At 36.8% G+C, this 24,352-nt stretch overlaps 1 protein-coding gene across 2 annotated transcripts; it reads left to right on the plus strand.

Annotated features, from left to right (window-relative positions):
* Positions 1-23,697, plus strand: ttc21b (tetratricopeptide repeat domain 21B). 2 transcript variants are annotated; one of them, XM_049484902.1, is made up of 29 exons: positions 1-201; positions 1,646-1,775; positions 2,987-3,097; positions 3,210-3,376; positions 4,094-4,216; positions 4,376-4,533; positions 5,360-5,444; positions 5,572-5,670; positions 6,108-6,300; positions 7,632-7,729; positions 8,953-9,153; positions 10,337-10,466; positions 10,579-10,736; positions 11,501-11,725; positions 11,968-12,206; positions 13,257-13,329; positions 15,317-15,427; positions 16,453-16,606; positions 16,851-16,957; positions 17,728-17,916; positions 18,237-18,347; positions 18,439-18,520; positions 18,713-18,863; positions 19,701-19,862; positions 20,955-21,150; positions 21,676-21,900; positions 23,076-23,196; positions 23,278-23,345; positions 23,435-23,697. In XM_049484902.1, exons 1-29 carry the CDS (start codon positions 169-171, stop codon positions 23,510-23,512), a joined length of 3,978 nt encoding a protein of 1,325 aa, XP_049340859.1. In that variant the 5' UTR covers positions 1-168; the 3' UTR covers positions 23,513-23,697. The 2 variants fall into 2 exon arrangements, with proteins under 2 accessions (XP_049340859.1, XP_049340860.1); XM_049484903.1 differs by having other exon boundaries at positions 2-201; positions 16,453-16,591.
* Positions 23,698-24,352: the final 655 nt, after the last annotated feature.

Here is a 24,352-nt window from a genome sequence, read left to right on the forward strand (position 1 = left end):
AAATCGACAGAACACCGGACACAGATGGCGGCGGTTGTTTGGTTACCAGGACGCTGCTCTGAAGGATGTTCAAGATGGCGAGAAATGAGTAAAAACAGAGTTTATGGTGCTTAATTAAATCACCCCGTGTCAGCCCGTGATCTGTCCTCAGTGTGAAAGTGCGCAGACATGAGTAACTCTGAGGATGAAGAGCTTACACTGGTGAGTGTGTGTACAGCAGCCAGTCAGAGTAACGGTGTAGATGTTTAGCTTAGCATTAGCGCGCTAACGGACGGGTTTGCAGGTGATGGAGAGGTAACATTTTATCTGTAGTGTTTATTTATCACCAGTCAAGAAGTGTTTACTGAGGAAAGGTGTGTGTAAAACAGACAGACAGACAGACAGTTTCTTCCACTTCTTTTGCTCTTATTTTATCGGTTTAAATGACGGTTATGCCGCCAGTAACATTAGTTTAACATGCTGAGGTTAGTTATTTACTTTAGCTTGCACATAACAGCTTGTGCTAATTAGCTAGTTAAGCTAACTAGCTAACCTATCTAACCTGTCCCGGTTTATCCATCACATTGCACATTGCACTTCACACTCCAGCAAGAACGTAGCAGACGTATGTAGCCTAGAATGAAGATTTTCCGTGCTGAAACTCAAGAGAAATCGAGAGAAAAGTCCCAACTAGGCTTAATGAATATATTTGCATTGTACTAAAATGCATACATTTTCATTGGGCACATATACAGCTGAAACAGGAAGCCTAGTGTATCCCAAATTTACCAACATTAACATTTTAATATAACATTATAGTCATGGGGAAGGGGTAGAGCACTATAGGCCTAAGCTTTTGTCCTTAATGACATTTTCCCCTTACAGTACTTTTGCTTTTATGCTTTAAGTAGTTTTGAAAGTACTTTTACACTTTTACTTGAGCAAAAAGCTTAAGTTGACACTAAACCCTAGTATCTATAACGTTACTTCTACCTGAGTAATGAGTGTGAATACTTTTGACACCTTTCAGGTTTCATACGGTCATGAAAAACCTGGAAAATCATGAAAAAAAATAAATAAAAAATTCTGGATAAATTTTTGAAAAATAAAAATACACAAAAATCTTGGAAAAGTCATGAAAATCTGGTCTACAATTTTTTTCATTTATTGACAGAGAAGCTATTTTAAGCTAACAAATACATCAGATCACTTAGTTAAGTAATTCAGCACTACACAATAAATCTCTCAGGATTTGAGATACATTTTATTATTGAAGATTCTATGTCAGCGTTGCTTAAAGAATTGTTTTTTTTTTTTGTCTAATTAATTTTAAACCTATTATCAATTTTGATTATAGTAGACTATTGTTTACCTATGTCTGCACTGGTGTTTTAAAGATCAAGTGGTCATTAAAAATTGGCCTTGAAGGCATGGAAAATTATTGTTTAAAAATTGTATGAACCCTGACCTTTGCAAATTTGCAAATGACTCCATGTCAATTTGCGTTCTGGCCTGTGTCCTGTTCCTGTATCAAATAACATCTAACTAACTAAAAAAAAACACACAATTAGTCTAGCTATTTTAATTACTTCTCACTTGTGTGTTTTTAAGTTAACAGTTAGCTAGCTTACTGTAACTATGCCCTCTTAATGTCTGTCATTTCCAGGCCTTGATTATATATTACTGCCGAGAGAAGTATTCCACTCATGTCCTGAATGTTTCAAGTGAAGCCCAACGAAGATTCACCAATGATCCAGTCTTCATATTCTTCCATGCCTATGGGCTTCTCATGCAAGGTACACTCACAGAGAAATGTTACTTTTATTTTTTTAATGATTAAGCTCAGCAAGCATGAACTGCTGAAAAGTTATATTAGCTACATCCCGGCAAACATATAGCAAAACGTAATTGTGACACAAATGTAATGGGCCACCAAATGTGTTTTCTTTCTAATAACGTTGCCTCAATTTTGGGAAAACACTACATATCTCCACAACATTGTCAAAATATTGTTTAAGCCTTATCTTTAAGTAACATTTTGGTTATAAGTGCTTCTGACAGCTTTACAAAGTTCTAAAATAATTCCATTATCCATTAATCCAAACAAAGAAGACATATATATAAATATATATATATATATATATATATATATATATATATATATATATATATATATATATAAATATATATATATATATATATATATATATATATATATATACAATTAAATTTATTTATTGAGGCCATAACATGATATTCAATGTCCTAAGAAAATAATTTTTTGAGTTTATGAGGCCCTAAGATATTAAGTTCAGAAGTTTATCTTTGGAAACATAAATCGCTCCCTCAATTTAATATTTCCTTCAGTTTAGAAGTGATGCTTTAGATACTCTAAAGGTACAGTTTATGAGGAAAAGTTTTTTTTTTGTTAACTGAGGAAAGATCTATTAAATTGAGGGAACTTGTGACTTTAGGGCCTCTGTATAAGTGACTATGACAATTTAAATTATACATTTGTATTAGTTCATAGCATTAGTCGGCTGTAGTGCTAAAAATCAGGATTAAATCACAGCATCCAATATCTAATCATATTTAAGATAGCGTTATTAAAGAGAATAAGCCCATACAACCTTTGCATGTAAATACTAATGCATTGTGCTAAAGGAACCTGACACATTATTGTAAGTATAGTGTCAAGGCTAGTATTAATACTCGAAACACCCAGCAAGTGACGGGTATTGCAACTAACTGTCTATTTGTGAAAAGTACATATAATGATTTTTGAACACTATGAACAAACTCCTTACCTACAGGGACAATGCTGTTTTATGACTGTTGTATCACGACTATAATGATTATTATCTTTAAAACATATTGTCAATAAATTGTTCTTAAAAAAGAAACAGTAGTTCATGGCTAGCAGTATTTTTAGTCATTATATTACAGTTTAAATTACTTAAAAACAAGTTTTCTGTGTGGGAGAATATTTAATGCTTTTGTTCTGTAGATCGTGTGCAAGAGGCCATTCAGGAGCTGGAACAGGTGAAGGATAAGCGAGATGTGTCTTTGTGTGCACTGATGGCTCTGGTTTATGCCCAGAAGAAAAGACCTCACCCAGGTATAGTAAAATTCAGTTCATTTCAGCTTCGTTCTGTCTGTATGTATTTTTTAGAACAATGAATAAGTGGCAATGTTGGCTTCTGTGTAATCTGGACATTTCTGAAATTCAGATAAAGATACAATCCAGGAGCTTGATGCCAAGGTTAAGGAGGATCGTAAAAGTGCCAGTCCAAAGGCTCTGTACCATGCTGGAATGTTTCTGTGGCTCCTTGGACGCAATGACAAAGCCAGAGAATACGTGGACAGGATGATCAAAATCTCTAGTGGTTCCACAGAGGTAAACTTAACATAAAAAATGTCTCCCTGACAATTGTATTAGATACTCTCTCTAATATGTAAGATGATTTCAATCCAAATCTAAATGTGCCAAGGTCTTTATTGTATTCTTTTAATAATTCTTATGCCATTCAAGAATATCAAATTGACTGTTGTATAGCTTTATATTGAAACTTTTCTTTTTGGTCCAACCAAAATAGCAGGTGTGACAGGTGCACCAATCCATGTTCCAGACCAAATAAACTAAATTTAGTACTGTTTTTTGTTTTGTTTTGTTTTTTTAAGGTTATTTGGACTTTTAAACCAATTTTAAAAAAATGCTGACTGCAATTTTTTTTCATATATAGGAATTAAATTGATGTGTAATCTGTTGTACGTATTCTTCTCAATGACAAACGTACTTTACGAGAGTCGGATTCTGGCAGGGTGGTAAAAATCAGCATAACACCTGTAAAATCAGCTTGCTGCTAAGTTAAGTATAAGGAGACTCAGCTTACATAGTGATAATGACAGAACCAGAGTTCTGTAGTGAGCTTACTAAAATTTAACTTTTACTTATTTTTTAGGTTTAAATCCCACTTTGGCTGTTCATAGAGCATTTCAAACATTACATATATGTCGTGCTAAAATGTAGGCTGTAATACAAAATACATTTTTGATTCTTTAGATTATTATTATTTTGATTTTGTTAACTTTAGTGTTGTGTTTTGTCTTTCAGGGGATTATACTGAAAGGTTGGATTGATCTGACTTCTGGTAAAGATGCTTATGCCAAGAAGTCTGGAAAATACTTTGAGGAGTCTCTGAAAGAGCAAATCAACATTTTTGCCTTAATGGGAAAGGTATTTGCTATTAACACTTCATATGAAACGAAAATACTCTGCTACTGTAATGGTGGTCTATTGACAAATATGACTCTTCAATGACATAACTTTCCCTTGGAGAATATTTGAAAATTGCTAGTTTTTCAATAGATTAATCATAACCCTTATTTCTTTTAGGTACAGTATTATGAGTTCCGACAGAATTATTCTGGTGCTTTAGAAACAGTTAACCAAGTCATTGTGAGATACCCATCCTTCATGCCTGCTCTGGTGAAGAAGATGAAGCTTCTGCTGAGCCTACAGGACTGGGAGCAGACAGTGGATGCAGCTCAGAGGTAGAATGTCTGTTTTCAGTCATCTGACTTTTACATGAAAAGATTTGAACTGTTTTGTTCGTTTTTATTCAAAGAGGCAGTTTTCTTAGCAGACAAACAAAAAAACACAGCAAAGTCAATAGGCCAGGCCAAGCAAGACCCTGTGAGTCCGTCTGTGTTCAAGCGTAAATGAAAATCAAATGTGATGCCCCAGATCCGTTCCCAAAGACTGCTGCATTGTTCTCTTCTCCTCTGCTTATTGGACGAGGGCCAGAGGCAAGCAGAATCAAAAGGGGCTTTGAGACTGAGAGCTAAAGCCACATATATCCCAGGGTGCACTGCTGCAGGGGGTGTGTGAGAGGAGAAAGAGAACTGGTTTAGGATTTGGTAGTGCCACTGCTGGGCAAAATTAATTAAGTCCCCATCTTTCTCTCTCTCTCTCTCTCTCTCTCTCTCTCTCTCTCTCTCTCTCTCTTTCTCTCTCTCTCTCTCTTTCTTTCTTTCACTCTCACTCTTTCTGTAAGCCAAATGTATAATGTTTTATACTCTCATCATAGTAATTCAAAAGTTCTCCCAAGCATTAAAATAACATGCACCACCTTCCCAAAAACAGTATCAGTAAACTTTGTCATAAGCATGCACATTAAGATATACATGAAAAGACCAAAAAGTGTTGTTTTAAATAATTACTACATAAATTCCAACTCTGTTTGGAGACTTTCTGTAGTGTTTGAGTTAATATTTTCATTTCTTACATTTTACATATAAACAGTTCTCTATGGCAAGTATGCTGTGTGTGTTTTAAGTTCTGTTTTTCATTTAGGCTGCACTGTGTTTTTCACTTCAGGCTTCTTCAGCGAGACAAAGACAATCTGGAGGCTCTCAGAATGCTTACACTACACTCACTCTGCAGAGAGGGAGATATCGGGGAGGTCTGTCTCTTATTCCTAATGTCAATGCCAAATGGGCAGAATGAGCTAAAATTATACTAAATTGTCAGTTCATTCTTTATTTAATTTAACCAATTTACTTACTTTAAGTGAACTGTGTTTTTTTTAGTCTGTGAAGCAGCTTGTGAACCTCATCAGCAACATTGACATCCAAGAGCCCAACAACTCTGAGCTACTCTATAGAACTTCTTTAGCTTTTACACGAGTGGTAAGATTCACATACATTTATATTTCTTTTATTTGTTGGTTGCACTACATACCAAATATCTGTTTAACTAATTTAAAATGCATTGTCAGGGTTTTAACAATTAAATTAAGAATCTAGGTGATTAAAAAGAATGCATGACCATCTATAAACCATTTATATAATACTTTAGGCTTTTCAATGTGCTTTCCTAGATCCAGAGCCTAAAACTTGGATTTTTTAAAGGTTAAACAAATGTTAAACACCAATAAATTTACAACTCAGCTAAACTGCTTCCAGAAAGTACTGAAAAAAGTAATGTTTAAAGGTTTAAAAGGGCTTATGTTGAACTGTCTGCACAAGATTTAAGAACCTTTTAACCAGGCAAAAATTTAAAAATATCAGATGTGGTCCAATTATAGTGATTGACTGTGTGTTTATAACTGATGCCCTGTCTCTAGTGTGGTAGGGCAGAAAAAGTGTTGCAGCATACCCATACAATGGTGGAGCGGGCGTTCTCTCAGGCATCAGGTGATGCAGACTTGGCCACTGAACTGGGCTACCAGCTGGTATTGCAGGGAAAAACCAAAGAAGCCATAAAGTGGTACCAAACAGCAATGAGTCTGGATGAGAGCAGCGTCTCTGCCCTGACAGGTAAAAATAATTAATTACAGTATTATGACTCCAAAAAAGGGGCAGTCACTGTGTGTTTAGCAACATGCTGGAATGGCAGAGTGATCAAAGGCTACATTCACATCGGATTTGGCTATCTTGACGTTACACATTTACAAATGTAAGTCACCTGAAACGCCTCACATGCGCACATTGATACTTGAATACGTCTTTTGCTGGAGTGGAGAGCAAACAGCTTGTCTGAAGTACATGCTCAGGTCGAGAAGGTGAAAAAAGGCGGTTTGCTTTTGCTGTTTTAGCTGCACAGCTGCACCAAGAGATGTGTGGATACAAGAGAGAAGCACGTAGCGCATGTGTAAAAGCAAAAAGACGCATGAATTCCGATTTGACCGTTCACATTCGTGTCGCATATCGGATACGTATCTGATTTAGGACCATATATGAAAGTGACTCAAATTTAATACAAAAAAATTGGATTTGGCACGTTCACACAGACATGAAAAATTCAGATATGAGCCACATTGAGCAAAAAAATCAGATTTCAGTCACTTCAACCTGGTAATGTGAACGTAGCCAAAATATTTTATAGCCCATAAAAAAGAGCTTCCTTCAAAAATTACAAATGACTAACATAAAGTTGTTATAGTTGGAGTCTGAGTCTTATCATCAGAAGAGAACATTAAGTTGACTGTAAGATAAAGACTTGGACTCAAACACTGGGCAATTTGATCTATCAATTCCTGGTTTTCTATGCAGGAATCATTTGTATTTTTTAAGAATTTGGGACTGCTGTCTTGCTTACCTTCCTTACCTTGCTTCAAATGAGCAACAACAAACACATCTATATCCTATAAGAGGTAACACTGATCCACATGCCATAAAAAAACACAAAAGTGTCAATAATGTGTCTAAATTGTATGTTTGCGTGTCACTAACATATTAGATAGATGCAGAACAATCCGTAACACATGATATCTTCACAATTGTGTGGTGTCTTTATGACAGAAACTTCAGATGTTCCACATGAAAAAAACTAAGATTTCCTATTGAGCCCAGTGTTCCTAGTTTCTCTACTTGTCCCTGGTTTCTTTCACAGAAATCATTTGGGAGCTGCCAAGCTCTAAAGACAATTTAGAGTTGTGCACTAACAGCAGGTTGGTCTAAATGCGTTCAAATTACAGATCTGTGATTCGGCTTGGTTTGAAAACTGTATTTAGCTTAAACCAAGAAGATGTATAATCATTTGCTGTCTTTTCTGGGACTTATTGGCTTTGTATCAGCAGATCATGTTTCTTACAGTGTCCAGTGTTTATTGGTTCTTTCTCAGTTGGAAATAACTTTCTCTTTTGCAGGTATTATTCGTTGCCAGCTGAGTGAGGGACATCTGGAAGATGCAGAACATCAGCTCGAGTTCCTCACTGAAATACAGCAGTCTATTGGCAAATCAGCGGTGAGACAGCAAACAACGGTTTTAGATTATCTTTTGTTTTATATTCTTTTAGAAAAATGTACATAAATACATTACAAAAGCAATATTTTAAATAATTGGGTTATGTCAGCTACATTAACCCACAAACTTCTTTTTCCCCCTCTAAGACATAAAGCAGGTTCTTAATGCATTAATGAATGTCTGTAGCTTATAAAAAGGTTATAAAAGGTTTTTCTTTTTCTTTTTCTTGGAGTTTATGAATATGTTAATCATTCTGCTGCCTTTATCTTGTTCTAAAGGTTGGATAATGCTGAGACATACAAGTGCAGTGGCTTATTTAGTTAATTGCACAGGCAGTCCTCTGCAAATCATACAGAGACAGCAGTGACTCTGACGCAGCCACTGGTGTTTTATTTAGATGGAGTCATCCACAGTGCGTAACGTCTGCTGCCTGCCCATGTGAGGCTCATCTTAGTGACATCAGTCAGACAGAGTATGTACTCAGCCGGACTGCAGAACTAAGAACACGGTGTAACAGGGTTCGTATGGTCATTAAAAGCCTGGAAAAGTCAGGGAATTAACAAAAATAGCAATTTCCAGGCCTGGATAAGTTTTGGAAAAATAAAAATACTCAAAGTTTTGAAAAAGTCATGGAACTTTGGTCTACAAATCTTTGTGTTTCTGTTTTTCGCTGGACAAAATCTATTTTTAGCTTAAAAATACGTCAGATCAGAGTGAATTCAGTAATTTAGCCCTACACAATGGGGCTCTCAGGATCTGAGACAGATTTTATTATTAAAATTGAGTTTCAGATTCATTTTGGCCTACTATAATCAATTTCGATTATAGTTTTAGTTTAGATTTTTGGTTTAAGTTTCCATGTCTGCACTGTTTTTCTTTTAAATCGTATGGTCATGAAAATTTGCCTTGAAGGCATGGAAAAGTCATGAAAAAAATCATGGAAATTAATTGGTTAAAATGTGTTCAGTGAAAATGTTCAGAAAATGTTCAGTGACTAGATAAACAAGAGGCCATGATTCAGTGCAGTCACTTTGTATGATTTGCAATGTTTGTTTGTGTTTAAAAACTACTCAAGTTTAATCTGTGGTAGGTAGACATAATGACAGAACATACTGTATAGATTAAGATACTGAAATATTCAAGCATACCGTAAGATAGTATTGTGCCTAAAAAATATGTCTACCATTTGTATTTCTAATTGTATGTGTATATTTGTGTTGTAGGAGCTGTTGTATTTGCGGGCAGTGTTGGCCATTAAAAAACGGAAAGCTCAGGATGAAGTAACCAATCTGTTGAACGACACCGTGGACACACACTTCTCCACTCTTCAGGGTCTCCCGCTGAGTGTAGAATACTATGAGAAACTCAACCCTGACTTCCTCCTGGAGATTGCAAAGGAGTATCTGGCACTCTGCCCTGCCAAGGTCTTTGTACTTGCAAAGTATATGCATTTACAGCAACCGCTGTTTCATTATACACCCTCACTGACCGTGTTATTGCTTGATGGATATGACCAATCCTGACGAGTATGACAGCCTTGTACTTTCCTTGAAAGATAAGACTCTTAAGAGCAGCTTTGAGCTTCTGCATCTGTAACCTACAATTCTGGAGGCTGCCCTCATCTTATATATTACAGAAGCTCTATTGGATTTAATATGAAAGTGGATAGATCTGCAGCAGAGGGTTTAAGCAATTCTTAGGCTGTTCACATTTTTGAAAACATCTTTAATAAGTTCCTAGCAGTTGGTGTGATGATCATGTGGTCAACACACTTCCACAATCACATTCCTCCAGTGTTTACTAAACAGAAAGATACCTTATTTCACCACAAGCATCTTTTAGGTTCCTGTTGAGCTTATAAAAACAGCTGGTTAACCAAAAAACCTACTTGACAATTTTCCTCTAATCTCAGATACAGTCAGAGTATTTGATGAGTATTTGATTTTATGTTTGCACTGGAGCTGGAATGAATAAATTAAAAAATCCATAATTTCATTTCATAGTGTTGTCTCAGTAAATTAAAGAAATGTTAATAATATTTAAGATTTGGCTGAAAATCTGCTCTGTACTTAAATAAAAAGCTTCCTTTTAAGGTGACCTGCCCTCATTATGGGCTTGCTTGTTTACTTTTTACATGTAAAGCATGTACCTTCATGTACCTGGTTCGCTCACTCACTTGCATATTCTGAAGATTCTGCACATGATAATTCTCCACAAGTAGTCAAGCAGCTTTTGGTGCTTTGCTTAAATGTGTGCTTGTTATTACACTGTATGCAGTTTCTTTACCCAGTCTGTTGCATGTATTATTTACTATTCTAGTACATTGAAGAGAGAGGCTTATAGTAAACAATATAAAATTAAAGAAGTATTGTTACAGTCCTATTCATAACATCATATAGGTATAGAAGTGTCTGGAACACAAAATGCCAGGCTTCTAATATTATAGCCTCTTGCCTAAATAAACAAATATTCTAAAAGCCTTCGATTATCAACAATGTTTTGAGAGGACCACTTCTTTAATCTGTCCTTGAACAAATCTTACTCTCATTTTTGTGTTTATTTTTCTGCGTAGTCGTGACTATCTTTATCTTTTTCTTCAACCCTCAGCCTCCAGCCCAAGGCCAGGCTCCTGCACCTCAGCTGCAGCACTGTGCCTCTGTGCTGGACACAGTGGTTAAGATTGTTCCCGGACTCCTCCATGCTGTGTTTCTAATGGCGAAAGTCAGGTTCCTGTCAGGTAAATGTTTCAGATAGCCAGGATGCTTTCAAAACCAACAGAAGCGCTCTCTGAAGCTGCTGTCGATCTTGTCAGCGTCACTTATTGACCCTGTTCATGTCTGGTCCTTTAGGTGACACAGAGGCAGCTCAGAGCAGTCTGCAGCACTGTTTGGATCAGAAGCCTTCCTTTGCTGACGCTCACCTGCTCATGGCCCAGATCCATCTCCTGCAGGGCCATTTCAAACTCTCCTCCCAGTCTCTGGAGCTCTGCCTCAGCCATAACTTTGAAGTGAGAAATCTACAGAGTAAATTTTGTTACACTACAGTTAGTAGCATATATTATTTTGCTGTGAACCAAAAAAATCTATTTTCAAATTAACACAATTGCTCACACATTAGTTAACAATAACAGAAGCTCATGTATAGCAGTCAGCACTGTTTAAACTGCGTACCTAAATAAACACTTTCTCCATATTGTGACAGATTGTTGGCTTTATGGTTTATCTATCATTATTACTCAAGGCTCAGAATGTTGTGCTATGTAACTTTGGTGATTTGAGTAGGACAGTGGTAATGAGAATAGCATTAAACCTTATAAAATCATGTAAATACTTTTTGATTGTAGTTACTGTATTAAGTTTTGTATTTAGTTAATCGTTTAGTTGTGTCTCTCTTAGCTTGTCCAGAAAGGCATGTGCACATCACACCTTTTAGCACCAATAACACTTTGGAACAGTAGGGGGAGCCCATGAGCAAGACATGCCAGTTTAGCATATTGTAAAACACACTGAATTTGTAGTATTTGTATACATTTTTAAAAGGCAACCTAAAAGAAAATCTATTCAGACACCATGCCCTGGTTGATTAACTACATTTGGAAAAGGAACACTTTACAATATCGATTTTCTTCATAGACTTCTCATTCATAAATGTACTCAAGGAGCTGTATTACATTTTTTAATGTTTTGTATTGTATGAATATTAGATCTGACAGCTCAGTTCCTATTTAAAGAACTCCCTCTGTCTTTTGTCTCTTTTCTTCATGTTTGTCAGGTGAGAGAACATCCCCTCTATCACCTGATTAAAGCCCAGGCTCAGAGGAAGATGGGCGAACTGCAGGAGGCCATTCAGACGCTGCAGTTGGCCATGAGTCTGCCAGGTGTGAAGAGAGCTGGATCTGCAGCCAAAAGCAAAGCCAGGAGAGTGGAGCTCAGTGCAGCAGATTGTGTTTCTGTGTATCTAGAGCTGGCCGAGGCGCTTTGGCTCAATGGAGAGCAGGTAACATTTGCCAAAAAAAATGTTTGACGTTTACACTGAAATATGAGGTTAATGAAATAAATGAATTTCCCCTCAACCTTTGTGTGCAGCAATATAGAGCATTTTGAGGCCTTCTGCAATTCTGGCTTCAAATATAATATACATCTTTATTTTCCAAAATGTCAGTAAAACTTATTGTGATACATATTTAGTATTTTTGTCTGTTTCATGTAAAAAAAAGTCTGTGCTTCTCTGTGCTGCAGCATGAGGCAGCTAAGGTGATGCAGGATGCTATAAACGAGTTTACGGGCACTCCCGAGGAGCTGCGGGTCACCATCGCTAACGCTGACCTCGCACTGTTGCGTGAAGACACAGAGCTTGCACTGAGCATGCTGAGGAACATCACACAGGACCAGCCCTACTATGTGCAGGCCAAAGAGAAAATGGCGGGCATCTACCTGAACCACCGGAGGGAGAAACGTCTGTATGTTAGCTGCTACAGGTAAGAGGAAAACTAGCTAAGGTACACATGATATCATCCTGATCAACACTAATGATACACACATTGGCATAACGTGTTATAAAATGTGTATGCTTTATTATCGGCATGTTTTTTTTTTTATTATTTAATTTAATTTATTTAATTATTTAGGCGTTTTGTGTGCAAGTTCTAGTTAATTGAGTAAGTTTTTAATTTAACAGTTCATAGTGGTCTAGATGCTGTTGTGTTTAAGAGAAAGACAAACCTAATAAAATACATTGGGCACTGAGTGCTCGTGACACTAAATGTTCTATTAATAAAGTGATGCATCAAATAACCCTAACAGCTGCCAATATGAGACTTCACAATTCAACCTGTTGTGAAATTCACAGATTACTCCAACAGAGTAACAGGAGGAGGACAAGGAGAGAGTCTGGTGCATTTCTCCATGCAATCTGTGCTTGATCACAATAGTAATTAATGACAAAACCTATGAATTGTAGGGTATTTTAGATTATTTTAATGTAGCCATCAATGCAGCATTTAGAGTTAAGAGTTTAGTACATTTATGGGTGGTTTTACAAACCATGATCAAACAGTAGTCCTGGACCACACTGCCTTTAAAGTGGAGATTTTCCATTATTAAGAAAAAAATAGTCTGTAGCTAGGCTTATTCTTTTTTTTTCTAATATTCAGTAAATTAAAGTGTTCTACATTTCAACTCAGCCCCCTGTAACATTTTAACAAGTCTGTTGGTACTCATTTATGATGAAGGAGGTTCACAGTTCACAGAAAGTCAGATGGAATGCTGAGCTTGCCCACTCATGTTGTGAATCTGTATGTAATGCATTAAGTGCTTCATTTACTTGTCACCACTGATGCCTACAGGTCTTTCTCTTATCTTCAGCTTCTGTGATGACAGGTCTTGGCTAAAATTTATTACAATCCAAACAAGCATCAAATATGAGAACCTCTCACACCCACACATAAAGATATAAGAAATGTCACCCACATATTCACATGTTCAAGCATTTGTATTCTAGAACTAAATGTAACTTTATTTTTTGCCAGGGATTTGGTGGAAAAGATGCCCAGCTCACATACATTCCTCCTGTTAGGAGATGCCTACATGAACATCCAAGAGGTTGGTATTAGGTTACTCACCCCTATTGACCCTGACTTGCTTCAGCATTTAACCCTCCACCTGGTCTTGCTTGATCTAACACAGTCCGCCCTTTTACAGAACCTCTCACCTTATTTGCTCTTTCATTAACAAGTTTCTTAACATGGTACATTTATATGTGAAAGTTCATGATCTGAGTCAGATTTAACACAATTCATTGGGCCGTGGCGTTTACAATGCCAAGCTCTGCTTTTTCTGTAGTGTTTGGTAAAAGTGCAGTGACTTCCTCCATCTCTAAATATCTTTTGATTTGAATAATGTACCATGCACTTAAAATCCTTTAATTAAAAAAATGATAAAAAATAGACGATCCTTGACATTGCGCCATATAATACGGTGCGTCTTGTAGTTTGTAAGGGATAGGGTACATCTGGCTTCACACAGCAGTAAACACGAGGTAACTGCATGACGTCCATCCACATGGTTTGGCACATGCTTGTAAACGCACGTGTCGAAAGCTGTGCACCTTAGTTTTGCACAATTTTGCACAAATATTTCCAGTTACAGCTGAAATTACGCCTTTTATTTACCTTTTAAAAAGCCATTTAAATGCCTGATTAAAGGGCCGTTTACTGTTGTTTTGCTCTTTTCCTCGGTTTTGAGTGCTCGGCGCTGACTCTCGGACCGGACGTGAGACAGCGTGCGGTGGGCCCTGCATTGTTTAATATCACGATATATATTGTGCAGCTCTAGTGCCTAACTTCTAACTTGTATAACAATGGCCTTCTTCCTCTCTGCCTTTTCGTTCATCAGTATTTTGACTCTAATAATAACTTTTATGCGATTTTGCGACTTTTGATGTCATCAAGATTTAAAATCTGGTTTCCACTAGGGTTGTGTAATGGCAAGTACTTGGAGATACAATACATATCAAGTTAGAGGGGTTATGATTATATAACAGTATATTGCAATACTGTAAGCAAGGCAATAAATATTGCAATTGTTTCATCATATTTTGCAAATCTGTGTAAAATTTAGCTTTTTATGCAATAATAATAGTGGAATCTATAAAATACTAGAGAGCACTTCTATCTAGTGGTCGGGGTTTAAACACGATAATAAAGGATCCAATACCTTTCACTAATCTTTGCATGTAAACTAATATTTAAAATATTCAATGCAGTATTGAAAAACTAAATATTGCAATACTTTGACACATGTATACTTATTCCTACATCGCTAGTTTCAACTCTTCACACTGTACTGGGTTTGCTTTTTTAGTTTAAGTAAATTGTGAGCTCTTTCTTTTTTCCTGCTGAGATGGTGCATGGTAAATTTTATTACCAGCATGTATCCATGGCTTACAATCATGGAGGAACCCCACATTTTACAGATAAAAAAACATTTTATTTAATTAATGAATACTCAATTAATATTAATTGCTTACAAAAAAATTTAGTGGTGTGTCTTTAAACTCTCCAGTGTCTCCATTGAACTTTATATCAGGTCTCTCACAATCAAAAACTCTATTTCCACTGCATTGCCTTTGATACATAATTAAATTTAAGGCCAGTAAAATCTGGTTCATGCTTTCATCAGCTTACATTTTAGATTATTTTCATTCTCAATGGTGCTAAACCTATTCAAAATTCATCGGCTGGAGTCCTGAAAAAATATAAGCACTAAGCACATATTGCGCTCATATTTAATCAGCTTAAGTGTAATAAAATATAATTACAAAAATGCAAAGAGCATATAATCTTTCATTTTGTCATATGTTAAATAGGGATGTAACTACATAGTTGAATTGAGTCATATGGAGTCATATGGCAGCATATGGTTATGAAATGCTGGCCCTAACTTTTGTACAAATATTTACACTATACCATATAAACTGTGTTCATATGCTGGGTTAGTTCAGAGGAATAGCTCAGCCAGGAATGTCTCCAACTCAAAACCTCCACCACTGTGTATGAATATGATTGAGTATGATTGTATGTACTTACAGCCTGAGCTGGCCATTGAAGTCTATGAACAAGCTTTGAAGAGAAATCCTAAAGATGGTGCTGTGGCTAGCAAGATTGGAAAAGCTCTCGCCAAGACCCACAACTATGCTAAGGTAAGCACAAAGAGCAAAATGTTCCCAGAAATCTGTTACAAAACATCCTCTTCTGAAGAGTATACACGCAGTTCTTCAGCAGTAAACGTAACCCTTTGCGCCTCCCATCTTACGTCATTTGTTTGTGCTTCTAAAAAGAAAAAAACAGCCTATACTTATCAGAGAGGATAAACATACTGGATCAGCTTGAATCAGCTAACAGCTTAACCTTCATAATGGATGTTCTCGTTTGGAAATGCCCTTTGCTCACATAGTTGTAAAACATGCAGACCTACAGCTCTGGAAAAAAATAAGAGACAACTTAAAAATTGAGTTTCTTTGATTCTACCAGATTGAAAACCTCTGGAATATAATCAAAAGGAAGATCGATGACCAATTGCTTGAATTTTTGCACCAGTAGTGGCATTAAGTTTTCCAAAAGCTGTGTGTAAGACTGGTGGAGGAGAACATGCCAAGATGTATAAAAACTGTGATTAAAAACCAGGGTTATTCCACCAAATATTGATTTCTGGACTCTTAAAACTTTGTGAATATGAACTTGTTTTCTTTGCGTTATTTGAGGTCTGAAAGCTTTGCATCTTTTTTTGTTATTTCAGCCATTTCTCATTTTCTGCAAATAAATTCTCTAAATGACAATATTTTATTTGGAATTTGGGAGAAATATGTCCATAGTTTATAGAATAAAACAACAATGTTCATTTTACTGAAACATATACCTATAAGTAGCAAATTCAGAGAAACTGATTCAGAAACTGAAGTGGTTTCTTAATTTCTTCCAGAGCTGAATATGGGTTATTTTTAATGTGATTCATAGACAGCTTGATGTTTAAAAACACAGTCAGATAAGTCTACAGATTAAGGGACTCTTCTTTCCTCACATGCAAAACAGACACACCTTCACAATTGCAATTGCTCTTTCAGAAACCAACCGACACACTCACCCATCATTAAGAACCCACACCTAATGCTAGGAATTTAGATCTTGCGATGGTAGGACTGTGCTAAAAAGTGTTTGTGTTCATCAGGCAATAAACTACTATGAGGCAGCTCTAAAGAGCGGTCAGCAGAACTTCCTGCGCTATGACCTGGCCGAACTCCTCATGAAGCTGAAACAGAATGAGCGCTGTGAAAGAGTGCTGCACGAAGCTCTTACACATGACCCTGGTGAGGATTTCATATGTAAACACACATTTATCTCACAAAAGCAGAAAAACCATGCATGTAGCAATTTACGTTGTTTTTTTACAGCATAGTAGGCCACTGCAAGGCCCTCATTAAGTATTAATTTCATAGTAGTGACTAAATAATTCACTGTAGTTACTAAATAATAAAACTTAAGTTTGATGCATTTATAATATAGTCAAGAATTAACCGGTTCAGTCAGACATTAATGTTCTTTTTGTGTTTTTTTGCTGCATCTTAGTGAATGAACTGCCATTGCTAACTGAAGACTGCCGTTACCTTGTACTGCTGGCCAAGATTCAGAGCAAAGTCAATAAAAATGATGAGGCTTTGCTTTCCTTACACCGAGTAAGTCTCTTGATAATATGAGCTTTTTGGAGAGGTAGTTTGGGAGGGGCACTGGGTGATGTATTGGTTTAGGGGTGAGGCTGGAGACAGAGCTGATTGGTTGAGCTGCAACAGTAGCAGTGTTTCTCTAATAGCAGTAAGACCCAGACAGTTGGACGTCAGCAGGGGGGTTGTGTTAATGATAAACTCATCTGAGTACACGGACACATCATCCACGGCTATAGCATAGTTGAACCTGAGAGGGCGCTGCAGAGGCAGACATTACCACAATAAAAGTGTTTTTTAAAGGTTAGAAAATGTTTATAAAAAAAATTAAGCAGGACTGGTATGTTTTATTACTTCAAAGGAACACACTTGTAAATTGTACATTATAAATGAAAAAAAAATGGTTTAGGGTTTAGTGGGTTTTTAAAGATAACCAGTGATCGTTGTAATTAAATGGTTACCCCTTCAATATATCATGGTTTATTTACAATAACTTTAATTGAATACAAATATTGTATTTTCTCTCATTTCTTCCTATGGTTTATGGTTTGCCATTTTTCCTTTCATTCTTTATTTCACTAAATTTCATTATTAGCTGTATTTTTAGACAACTCCTTTACTACTTCATAATTCTAATAAAAGATGTGGATTTTCAATTCTATTGTTTGTTAGCATTAATTAAGCCCAGTATGAGTCTTAATTAGTCTGTGCAACCCACAACCCTCTGAAAGTTTAAAAAGAGAAAAATTAATAATTTTAATCTTTAACCTTGTGTGTTTGCTCAGGCGAGGGATGTCCAGGCAAAGGTGCTAAAGCGTGTTCAGCTGGAACAGCCTGATGCTGTGCCCATGCAGAAGCAGCTCGCTGCCGAGATCTGTGCCGAAATCGCCAAACACTGCAGTAACCAGCGCGGCTATGAGAGAGCTGTCAAGTTCTACAAAGAAGCGCTTGTGTACTGCGAGAGTGACAGCAAGGTCAGTACGGCTGGATCAGTGTGTGCAGTGTGCTTGTCTCTCTGCAGCTGCATCTCAGGAGCTCCACAACAACCTTTTAGTTCTCTTTGTGGGTCTGATCCTGCTGATGCTCATTTTGTGGAACCCTGAACCTATTCCTCTTTCACCTGTGAATTTTGAATAATTAGTTAAACTCGCATGTACTAAATAACAAAATATTTATGTCAACTGCATACAAATTCTCTATTATAATTGAATGGAAATGTCATTTTAAAATGTATCGAATAAGGTGAAATTATGTCTTTGTGAAATGAATCTCTTATGTCTTTCTTTTAAACCAGGTGATGCTGGAGTTAGCCCAGCTGTACCTAACTCTGGATGATGTAGAGGCCTGTCAGCAGCAGTGCAGTGTTATTCTGAAGAATGACCAAGTTAACGAAGCTGCAACATTGGTCAGTCTCTGTACAGCACCTTTCATGTTAAACTTTTCTTCAATGTTTACTTTAAAATCAGTATATGTGGGTCTCTGCTTTGTGCCCATAGATGATGGCTGATCTGATGTTCAGAAAACAAGACTATGAGCAGGCAGTCTTCCACTTCCAGCAGCTGCTGGAGAGGAAACCAGGTGTGACAGTCTTTACCTTTTCTTTCCAAAAGCCATCTACTAACCTTTCATCACCTCCTCCCAGCGCCTCATCAGAGCCATGCTAATGAGGGAGCAGTGAAAGAAACTTGAGCGTTCGGCTTAAATACAGAGCTCTGTGAAGGCCTGCTGTGGGTTTGTGTTAATGTCTTTCCCACGTTTCCTCCATCTCAGACAACTACCCAACTCTGTCCAGACTGATTGACTTGCTGCGCAGAGCAGGCAAGCTGGAGGAGGTTCCTAGGTTTCTGGAGATGGCTGAAAAACACTCACCCAGGGCAAAGTTTGAGCCTGGATACAACTACTGCAAAGGCCTTTACCTGTGGTAAGAAAACAAAATAGATTTTAATGAGTTGCAGGGTTTGTTAGAAATCTTTGGACATACTCTTTTTATGTTGTTAGGCCATCATTTTTTAACAGTTTTTTATCTTCAGTTTCACATGCTTAGAAATCTGTCTTAGTATAAAATAGGACACCACACATCTGAGAGGGTGAAAGCTGCTCAAACCGCACTTCACTTGTGATGTGTAAAGTCTGCCATTGTGTTATGTGGCCTGTTTTCTTATTCCAACCATATACCACACCCATATTTCTGTGTAGGAGTATTTTTAATTGGGGGAAAGCCCCAATTAGATTTTTTTTCTTTAGCAGATGGAAGAATATTTCCTTTTTTCTAGTATTCTGTGTTCTGGAAATAAATCCAGTGATGAATGACAGCTTAGTAAAAACCAGCCATTTTATTTGCTTTTTTAGGTTTTTTTAATGTGTCACTCTGGAGCATTAATATAAATGCTCGATATGCTACTGCTATTTGAGACGTTTTACGTGGCAAGTTTACTATATTTGGCTTCATACTTCATCATATCTGGCCCATATTTTAATTAGCCCCCAGGTAACTCATTTCAGTGATTGATTTTGTACCGAACCGTATACCACAATAGTTCCTAAGTGACCTATGAAGATTTTCATGATAATGTGTAATGTTTTCAATATAATAACGAAAACTCCCTTCTTATCTGGGAACAAACCATACAGTTTCCACGAGTGATTTTAAATTACCAGAGATTATATTAGGATTATCGCTGTGTATCTATGTCTCACATTATTGCCTTTAGGAATCACTAGAGAAGAAATGATGATGGTTAATTTTTGTATACGTCAGGTACACTGGGGAGCCCAATGATGGCTTGCGCCACTTCAATAAAGCCCGCAAGGACAATGACTGGGGACAGAATGCAGTGTACAACATGATCGAGATTTGCCTGAACCCAGACAATGAGACTATGGGAGGCGAGGTATTCGAGAACCTGGATGGAGACATAGGGTGAGATGCCACATGACTTTTGCATAATACAATTTATATTAGGTTCATAAACAGTTTACATAAATATAAACACTATAGCCACAAATGAATGTTTTTTAATTGAAATTTGTATAATGTATGTTAACATTAAAAACATAAAACCTTTAAACTGTAGGTGTAGGTTCAGTAACCTTATTTTTCATATTATAAGGCACACTTAAAATCCTTTAACTATCCCAAAAATCACCAGTGCGCCTTATGTATGAATTTTACCAGTCAGGTTGTAAGGAGCAGGTAAGCCGCTCTGCTGAAATGTAGCATTATACAAGTTTCAGTTTAATTCTTCAGCACTGAGACTGGAGCAGTATTAAAATTAGCTGCTAACTGCACTAAGTTCTAGCTCTTTCCCCATTTAGAGGCGAGTATTATCAGCCTGTAGCCTGCTGCTAATTGTGGCTAGCACTGCTGGAGCAGCCTTAGCATTAGCCACTAACCGTGCTAAGTGCTAGCACTTTTGCCATTCAGAGGCGAGGATATCGGACTGCAGCTTGAGTGTTTACTCTGTTAAAACAAGCTATGTGGGATGAACCGAACTGCTAGCGAATATCACCCTGGCTTACTGGAATACCTAGGGTTCCTCAGTGTACCGCTGTCGGGGTGGCATTAGCCGGTAACCGCAGGTAGCTGTAGCGGTTAGTTGCTATTACTAATGCTGCTGCACCCAGCCTTAGTGGAAATGTGTGAATCTAGTTTTACTGTAAATAAACAGAAGCACTTTACTCATAAACAGGAGAGAAATCTGTGTAGCGCTTGACTTAAAAACTTGACAGTTTTGTTTTCTTAACTTAGCTTAACTTTGTAGGTCTTGCCACTCAGCGACGATAACTGCTGAATTAAAAGGAAAACATGGCGTCTTCCCTGTTCCTTACTGGTGGTGCATAATGCACCTTATAATCCGGCTTGTGTATGAAAATAGACATTTATTGATAGTCTGCGAAAAATACAGTAACAACCCTAAGATTCATATTAAAGTAAGGAACTGAAGTCTAAATCTTCAAAAGGATGGTTGAGTTTAAGAAGCTAAGCTTGTTTTATAATGTTTTATATATTCAGGAACTCCACGGAAAAGCAGGAGTCTGAGCAACTGGCTGTGAGAACAGCGGAGAAGCTGCTGAAGGAGCTGAAGCCACAGACCCCTCAGGGCCACGTGCAGTTACGTATTCTTGAGCACTATTGTTACCTGGCCACCAAGCAGAAGGCCAACGTGGAGAAAGCCCTAGGAGTGTTCACCGAGATCGCAAACACTGAGGTGTGTGAATGGCTTGTTTGAGAGTTTGTATTGTGCACACAATTTATCCGGCCACACACCCATGGGCACACACCTTTGTACACAAAACCTTTAGTGCACACACAACTAAATCTTAGCTCCAAAATTGTAGTTTGTTTACTTTAGCTTAAGCTCTCTTGCTTCTGAATGCAAGTTTTATTAAAGCAGTCTAAAAGTTTAGCAATATAACAGTCAGACACTTTCAGAAATGTATTACTTTTTGACCTTTGCAATTTTGTAACATTGCATTTTTTTGTAACATAGAACTTTGAATGAGAAACAAATGCTTGTTTCAGGATATATTTAAATATGTATATGTTTGTACCTTTTCCCATTTTTAGCAAAATAAGTCATTAGCTAAGCTACGAAATTCATCTCTAAAATGAATACATTTATAGATGTTTCAAGGTTAAAAATAAAGCTGTATTATAACACTTATGGTATGAACCATATAGTACAGCATGTCTTTCTAAACTCTGATTTCTTCCACACTCTTTTATACTACAGAAAGATTACGTTCCTGCGCTGCTGGCTATGGCCACAGCTTACATGATCCTGAAACAGACTCCACGAGCCAGGAACCAACTCAAACGCATTGCCAAGATGAACTGGAACATCATTGATGCTGACGAGTTTGAGAAAAGCTGGCTGCTCCTGGCAGACATCTACATCCAGTCTGGGAAATACGACATGGCAGGAGAGCTTCTGAAGCGCTGCCTGCGCCACAATAAGGTTAGCATAGAAGAAAATAGAGAAAGAGGTTTTTAAGACAGTTACTTTGTGTAAGATTTACTTGAGACACAAAATCCTGTTAAGAGACAACTAGACAATATGGTTTATCATATAATACATATTCTTTGTCAACAAATACTACAAATATTTATAATAATATTTAAACTAAAGTTGGATTTAGATAAAAATATATGTAAATCTTATTACTTTCGATTTGACTACTCTTTACGACTTAAAATTAGAAAATTGAAAATACGCCCAAACTAATACTGGCTAAAAATATCAGCTACACAGCTCTGGAAAAAAAAAAACACTAAAAAATGATGGGTTTCTTTGAATTCACCAAATTAAAAACCTCTGGAATATAATCAAGAGGAACATGCACCAGGAGTGGCATACAATTATCCAAAAGCAGTGTGTAAGACTTGTGGAGGAGAACATGCCAAGATGCATGAAAACTGTGATTAAAAAACAGGGTTATTCCACCAAATATTGATTTCTGAACTCTTAAAACTTTATGAATAAGAACTTGTTTTCTTTGTATTATTTGTGGTCTGAAAGCTCTGCATCTTTTTTTTTTTTTAGCAATTTCTCATTTTCTGCAAATAAAGGCTGTAAAGGACAATATTTTTATTTGGAATTTGGGAGAAATGTTGTCAGTAGTTTATAGAATAAAACAACAATGTTTATTTTACTCAAACATATACCTATAAATAGCAAAGTCAGAGAAACTGATTCAAAAACTAAAGAGCTGTATAAACGGTCACCAAGAAGCATGGAACAAATTATATCCACTGCTACCAGTATAAAACACAGCAAAGCTTTGCATTGTGTTCTGTTCAATGTAAAAACGAATCATATTGTTATCTCTGTTAGTCTGTAATCTTAATTTAAATGTGCTGCAATGGTAAATTCTTTGGTTTGACCTAAGCTACAGTTTTTGTGGTTTTGGATAAAGACAATATAAGGAGCAGTTATTTGACTGTGTGATTAGAGGCTGATTTCCCAGACAGGGATTAGGCCTAGTCCTGGAATACACAGCATCCGGCTGGAGATTTTCCATTAAAAGGGAATTATAATCCATGACTACGCCTAATCCCTGTCTGGGAAACCAGCCCACTGAGTAGTGCTGTCACAACATCACATCTCAACTGTGACAATTGTCTTTTTTCCAGTCATGCTGTAAAGCATATGAATACATGGGCTACATCATGGAGAAGGAGCAGTCATTCAGGGATGCAGCGATGAATTATGAAATGGCTTGGAAATACGGCAATCAGACCAACCCCACCATTGGTATGTCTTAAACTATCATGTTCCTGACGTTGATGTTAGATTGCCTTGGCCTTTACTCATATCTCATTATTTTTGTTACAGGGTATAAACTTGCGTTCAACTATCTGAAGGCTAAGAGACATGTGGATGCGATAGACGTTTGTCACAAAGTGAGTCATTTACTACTGAGAATTATGAATTTATTTAAATGAAGCAAAAATGATTATGAGAAACCTCAATGTTTGTCTCCTTTATTCAGGTTTTGGATGCACATCCGAACTACCCGAGGATAAGAAAGGACATCTTGGACAAAGCAAGAGCTGCTTTAAGATCATAACTGTATGTTTGAGAGTGTGCGTGTGCACATGTGTGCGTGTGTTTGTGTGTATGTCTGTCTATTTGTGTCAAAACAAAAAGATGCTGTAAAATAGTGTTCTTAAAAAAGTGATCTACTTTTGTATTAACTTGCTGCTTGTTGTTATGTGATTTATGTTTCACAAATAAACAAATAAAATCAGTCGATGTGAAATTTACTCATTACATTTGCTGTATAAATAACAGTATATCTTATCATGCACAAATTTCATATTGTCCTTGTAAAAAAGATTGTATTCCTATCAGAGAATTAACTGTCAGAGAACATAAAACCATCAGTTTCAAGGCACTTCCATTTAGAGCGGTCAGACCAGTGTGTTACATTCTTAACACTCCTATGCAGTTACTGTATGTTCTAGGTCAAACTGACCTTTTACAAGGTGTTATATTACTGGCAAATTGTTTTGTAATCATTTTTAGGAGCATGGATTTCTTTCTGCTGGGCCTGGTGTAATGTGAATGGAAAACTAATTAAGAACTTGATTTTGTTTTGGGTCAATATGACATAGCAGTGATATCTAAATAAAAGGTTCTATACTTTTTGTACTAACAACACTATGAATCTGTAATGTTCAGTGAGAGATTGAGCAATATGAGGAGAAAAATAATTAGCCCAGAAGACTCAGGAACACATCCTTTATAAAGATAATGAAGTAGGGCAACAACTGTTTAAAAGTGAAGATGATTTTAAAAGCTATTCTCTTTATAATGATAAATGAAATGATGAAACTGTGGGTAAAATGAGGGTTAATTCATGGCTTGTCCCTCAGCAATCAACTCCAACAGAGCATATTTTTCACTC

The sequence above is a fragment of the Astyanax mexicanus genome, chromosome 11, assembly GCF_023375975.1.
Source record: "Astyanax mexicanus isolate ESR-SI-001 chromosome 11, AstMex3_surface, whole genome shotgun sequence".
NCBI classification, from domain to species: Eukaryota; Metazoa; Chordata; class Actinopteri; order Characiformes; family Acestrorhamphidae; genus Astyanax; species Astyanax mexicanus.

Bases quoted from the DNA above. Each gene is read 5' to 3' on its own strand.
- ttc21b (XM_049484902.1), top strand. From the start codon at position 169: ATGAGTAACTCTGAGGATGAAGAGCTTACACTG. The intron at 18,348-18,438 runs GTCAGTCTCTGT...TTGTGCCCATAG, and splicing joins TTAACGAAGCTGCAACATTG to ATGATGGCTGATCTGATGTT. The intron at 21,151-21,675 runs GTGTGTGAATGG...TTTATACTACAG, and splicing joins CCGAGATCGCAAACACTGAG to AAAGATTACGTTCCTGCGCT.